The sequence below is a fragment of the Habropoda laboriosa genome, unplaced genomic scaffold (assembly GCF_001263275.1).
Source record: "Habropoda laboriosa isolate 0110345459 unplaced genomic scaffold, ASM126327v1 scaffold57, whole genome shotgun sequence".
Classification (NCBI taxonomy): domain Eukaryota; kingdom Metazoa; phylum Arthropoda; class Insecta; order Hymenoptera; family Apidae; genus Habropoda; species Habropoda laboriosa.
Window position 1 is genome coordinate 108707 of NW_017100229.1, and position 6000 is coordinate 114706.

The 6000-nt window shown below is 48.3% G+C and overlaps 1 protein-coding gene across 1 annotated transcript in view; it reads right to left on the reverse strand.

The window, feature by feature from the left end:
• LOC108571285 (homeotic protein distal-less) overlaps positions 1 to 5238 on the reverse strand; it is a 101791-nt gene extending 96553 nt beyond the window's left edge. The window contains exon 1 of the mRNA XM_017933287.1: positions 4188 to 5238. Coding sequence (XP_017788776.1) covers positions 4188 to 4686 — 499 coding nt within the window. The 5' untranslated portion in view covers positions 4687 to 5238. The remainder of the gene's footprint in view (positions 1 to 4187) is intronic.
• Positions 5239 to 6000: the final 762 nt, after the last annotated feature.

Here is a 6000-nt window from a genome sequence, read left to right on the forward strand (position 1 = left end):
TCAGGGTAGATAGTACGCGAAAAATGGAGGGAAAAAGTTGTAACGAACATGGGTCGAAAAATGTATATTTCTCTGTCGTTACGAAGGGAAAAAGTTGTGAGGAAACCGCGAATCGAAGGAGACATTCGGTTTAAATAAAAATTCTTTGTAACTCTGAAGATATTCATTTTTCGACCTATGTTTATTCGAGCTGTTCTTCTCTATTTAAAGAGTACTATCTACCCTTAAATTTTGGAATTTGTCTCTTTCCAACTATGTAGATTTCGTGAACGAGAGAAGTTGCTAGAATTTGCTGTGGGAATGACTTCGGTCTCGTACGAAATAAGGGAGCAATCTCTGTCAGTGAAACAACACGAAGTTAGAACAGAAGGAGAGTTAGACGAATAGTTTATCGTCGATCGTCGCAACGTCGACCGGTGCACTTTGCGTGACGACCATTCGAACCCTACTTTTCTCATTGTCAGCTGGGGGACGAACGAATTCCCAGGATCCGGTTGAGTGGCAGCCGCACGATATCTACGGATGTATCTACGCTAGAGAAAACACGACTTCCGTGCAAATCCTCTAACCTTAAGATGGAAGAAAGAAGGTTCTTCAGCATCATCGTCACCGTCGTTTCGTAAGTTGGAGAGCGCGGTTAAACATGCTCGGCGATGGTTGGTGATGGTGGCTGAGGAGAGGAGATCTTGTCGTGGTGGAGATCCAGGCGTGTTCTCCAGGTCGGTGTTCCTAATCCTTGTGAAAACAACCGTTTAATACCTAATCCATCACCCTGACCTGGGGTCCAGGACTTGTTCACGAGGGGCTAGCATTGTCTTTGAACCGTTCCGGATTAATTTGGCCGGTGGTTGGTCGCCGCCAGGTCCCGGTGACTAATGTAGAGTTCGGTAAAGGTAGCCACGCTAATTGGATTCTGGTTCCCGGTACGTTTGCTCCGTTGCGACTCGTCGATGACAAGGCAACCGAACCAACCACGCTGGAACGAGCGATGTTAATGGCTGGTTCATTTGTCGCGACGACGAGATTGCTCGCCGATACACGCTCGGGCCAGCTAAGGGAGCGATGTTTGCGCATCGTCGAGTGTGAAATCGCGCGGTGGATATACTCGATGATTGTGTACACGATAGGAGGTCGTCTTCTCTTTTGTGTGCTCCTTTAACTCTTGCTTCTGACATCTTCATTAGAGAGGAGAAGCGGCGCGCGTTCGGAGCGGAGGGAAATTTTTTACTTGGAATTTTTCTTTCTATTCTTTTCGAGGGATATTCGAATATTCGAGTATAATTCAGATTTCATCTTCGAATAGTTGAATATTCTCTGTGAGTGGAATATTCGGTACAATTCGAATTTCAAACACTTGGAACATTTGAATTATCCGAATAAAGAATTCGTATTCGAGCTGTCTTTCCATTGCGAGAACTTTTCAAATGGCCCACGTATTTCAACTATTTCATGGAGAAAAATTGACGTTCCTCGTCCTCCAAAATATAACACATTCTTCTCTAAATATATTTCGAGAGGCTATTAAGAAGGTGTCGAGTATTTTGTCAGAAAGTTCATTCCGGAAGGTGAGCGACAAACGGCAGGTGGCCAAGGCGGGAGAGGGATGTGCAAACAATGGCGTGCTCCTCGGTAATTAGCTCGATCGCGATTCTAAAACGATATTTATTATTTAATTAATTCAATCGCCTGCGCAGAGTCAACGTTGGCCAACGAGCGCAAATTCTTTCGATGTAATTTGTCACACGTGTAAACAAGCCTGCGCGGAACGATTAATCACCGGACGATTGGCTCGCGATACGTTCGAATTAACCAATTATCCCGGGACAATTACAACGAATCTCTCGCGTTACCGCGCGGAAGACGCGTTCCTTCCTATTCTTTCACGTAAAACAATCAAACGAAAAGAAAAAAAAAAAAGAAGGGAAGGAAAACAAACACACGTGTGTACTTACAAGAGCGAGAAAAAGTGTACACAGTGACCGAATGATCTACGACGATCGCGGGCAATCAATAACGACGCGGTGGCAGCACGTGGCTATTGGCCGATGAATCAATTGTACATTAACGTAACCACGTACAGAACGCTCTTAATGGAAGCAGATCGAAGCGACATTTTACGACACGACAATCGCAATTCGTCGTCCCACGGAGAGCACACGCGAGACGAAACACCCTCGAGCGAAATTTCCTAGCCTGGCTAATCCGGTTCTTACGGCGGACAGAACTCGTCATAGTTCCTCGATACACACTCCGTTCGACTCTAATACTTTATGAAAACCACGAGCAGGAAGAAATTGTCATCCTAATGAGAGAAAATGACCTATAATCTGAACGATTCCGCGGAACCCACGCGTCGTTGAACGCTCCGCTTGATCATTACACAAACCATAGCGACCCTTTGGAAAAAAGAGAAGAAAAGAAAAAACGTTCAACGAGCATTCGCAGTTTTTCGAATTGCGAGAAAGAGGGAAGAAGGGGTAAAAGTTTCTGAGAGTACAGCCTTCGAGAATGGGAGATTCTTTCGTGATAGTACGATATATAGAAGAAGAAAAAAAATACGAATTCTGAGGGACGAACCCTTTCTTTCTCGCCGTAAATTTACCCGCTCTTTTTTCTTCCCTCTCCTAGCAATTTCGACAGAAACTCGACGATTCGAGATTATCTATAACCGATGTGCTCGTGGTGTTCGAGCTGGATAGGGTGGTTCCATGAGTGAAAGAGAGAGAGAGCATGTACGATGGTTTCCATAATGCAGCGACGTTGTTGGATCGTGGGAGGTAAAAAGACAGGTGGAAAGGAAGAGAAGAACATCGGTCATTATTCATTTACGCGACAAGAAAGGGTTCGCGAAGGGGGATTGCTGAGTGTCTCCCTAAGCGAGACAAGAACCGATCCTATATAACGTTCACGGTGGAAACGAGCCGCGTAAATTCTTTCGCTAATTAATTTAGAATTTGTCGAGCGTCTTCCGTGTCCATGAATACCGTTGCGTTTCCACAATCGAACGTTATATACCACGGGTTCTATATACTCACGCGTGTACAGTCTTGTCCGTCGATTCGAGACTGACAGCTTCATCAGGGAAACGATACGCTGTGGCGATTTCAACGAAGGAGACGAGCTATTGGAAGCGTTTCGAATCGTTAATTCTAACAACGACACGTATCGGATATTTTTCTATTTCACCCTTCGTAACTTGGATGTTCTTTTTGGGAAAAATTAGGCAAATTGTTTTATCCGTATTAATCTCGAGGGTGTTGATAAAGAAGTAGAAGAAGAATTCTCGGTGTTTGAATATATTTTGGCGGCGTTCTTCGAGGGCATAGGGAGACTTCTATTCTCATTCAACCATTCAGGCTTTTTGTTTCGTTCGTTAGCCGCTTTGCGGGACTTTTTCGGGTCCCAAGAGGATTCTCTTTCCTAGTCGTATATCTTATTCCGCTTGTTGGCGTTATTGTGCCCGTGTCCGGGCCGTCGACCGACCACTACCTGCTACTCCAGATTCTCTCTTCCGTTTTCGTTCCTTTTTTCGGCGTGCTCCTTCTATACACGCAGCCGGAATCAACATAAGATCGTGGAACAGAAGGTTTACGACTTGGCGCTCGGTCGCCACGTGTTCACGATGATCTAACAGCCCGGAATGGGGACCGTTTGCAAATTAGCTAATTGAACGACCGGACTGGTGTTGAAAATGTCGCGAGAAAAATATTTCTATTTAACTATCGATGAATTTTCATTTAGACGGAGTTGTTCACTTCGTGAATGAGAATATATGTGTAACGGTGTCTTAAGTAGAATTCTACCGTCGCATTCAGACACTCGCTCGATTCAACAACAGACAAATATTCCACAATTTTAGAAGTGTTCAGAAACGCTGTCGACCGTCCTAACGAAGATTCTTCACTCAAATTTAAGTCTGGCACGATGGTTCTACATACGTCTACTTATTCTATTCTCTGAAAGGCTTACAGTGAGCTGCCACCGAGAGACAGAAAAACACACTTCACGGTAAACCTTCCATCGTCATCTCCTCGTTCATTGAAATCACTCTGTTCGACTCCTCTCGTATCGAACTCTTCGCGAAAACCACTGATCGACTAGTTAGGATTTCCACGAACGAGCAGAGCCCGCAGTCTACTCTAATCTCTATTCTAATAGTAGTAATAAAAATGGCTGCGAATACATACAGTTGGGGTACTCACCGTCCTTGGGCGGCGAGGGGCACTGGGGCGCGTACGATCCCAGGTGATATCCGTAGGCGTTGTGCTGGTGCATGGGCGCGAACGGATATCCGGCTAACGCGGACCTAGGACTGGGGAATCCTGCGTCCGCGTGTTGTTGGTTCCCGCTTCCTGGTCCGGACGTTTGATGACCTAGCGCGCCAACTTGATGCGAGAATTGATGAGCACCGGGCACATTGTGTCCACCGGGATAACCACCTCGCAGACTTGCAGGATTGTACAGATTATTGTGTTGCAACTCGATGAACGCTGATTTACCACTTTGTGATACTGGTGTACTCGATGTCGTACTATCACCACCGTTCCCACCTGGTGGTCCAGGTGTCACCGAACCCAGACCTGTATGATGAAGATGTTGATCCATGTCGGAACCACCGCCACCAGCTCCTCCACCGCCACCGCCGCCTCCTCCGCCGCCACCAGAAGGTCCACCGCCTCCCGACATGCTGTTCGGGGTCGGGGTACTAGACGGACAGGGGTCGCCCGCCCCGAATGGGCTCCCCAGGTCCGTGAAGTTGAGCGTCGTCGTGCTGCCCGGACGCTCCACCTTAGTCGCGACGTCAATGCCGCCGCCACAGCCCACGGTTCTCGCGGACAAACTCGCCGACGACGTCGTCGCCGCCGCCGTCGCGCGAACACCGTACGGGGCCCGAATCTTGGGGCCTCTATTTCACGTACACTGCTCACTGGTGACGAGTCACGGCAGTAGGCTGGATATTTTTATCAACGAGAGACGACATTGAAGCGTACGTGTAAACTAGTGTCACTTTTCAACGAGAGTAGGGGGGGGATGGTGATTCGATCGTAGAGGAATCAGTTTCACTTGATTGTTTCGAAATTGTTCTTCACGCGTGTTCACGTTATTCATTCGTTCACTGTTTAGCGCGAGAAAAAAATTCCAAGGTAGTCTAAGATTGATACAGTTAGACAATCACTGAGCACTTCACCCGCGTATGTTGTTTCAGACGAATCCAGGGTAAGTTGTTGTTTCGTGTACACCAACAGTCAAGCACAAGTTGTTTTTTCGTACGTCACTGTACGAACGTGGTACGCGTCAGCTCGCGCTTAATCTACCTCGACCGTATCGTTCACCGCGAACGAACGAACCGGCCATCGACATACTGGTTCTTTTCACTTGCGCGACGGAGCGCGCGCTGCGCCCGCGAATACTTCCTCGAGCACCGGGTTCTTCCGTCACTCCTCGATCACGATTCTACGGTAGTGCACCCACTGGAGAATTCGAGTCGCGACACCGTGTGGTAAAGAGAGCACGGGAGAATAGTTGTCCACCGAGGGGGTTGAGACACTTTTGGAATAAGGGGTGGGGGGTGGGGGGTCTTTTCACGACGATCGAAGGTTTTCGTGCAGCTTCTCCGACGGGTACAGCGTTCGCGATCCTTACTGGTCCTTGGTGTGACAGTGCACTCGGTTGTACAGCGTGATTTTAATTGTACGTTGAGCGGTGGATGACACACAGAGGCGTACGCGCGCGCGCGCACGCTCGCTCTCGCTTCCAGCGGCAGCCAGCAAGTGCTTTTTCCACGCGCGTTGCCGTGATTATTCGACGATGAGCATCGCGGCACGGCCGACGAGGTGGTTTGTCGACGGGCGTACGATCACGATGATCCGGCCGGCCAGCGTAGGGAGGAAGAAGAAGAAGAAGAAGAAGAAGAAGACGACGACGACGACCACGACGAAGAGGAGAGAAAAGCACACACGCGCGCCTGGCCCAGTAACTGCAGTGCACACCGCGCGGCGC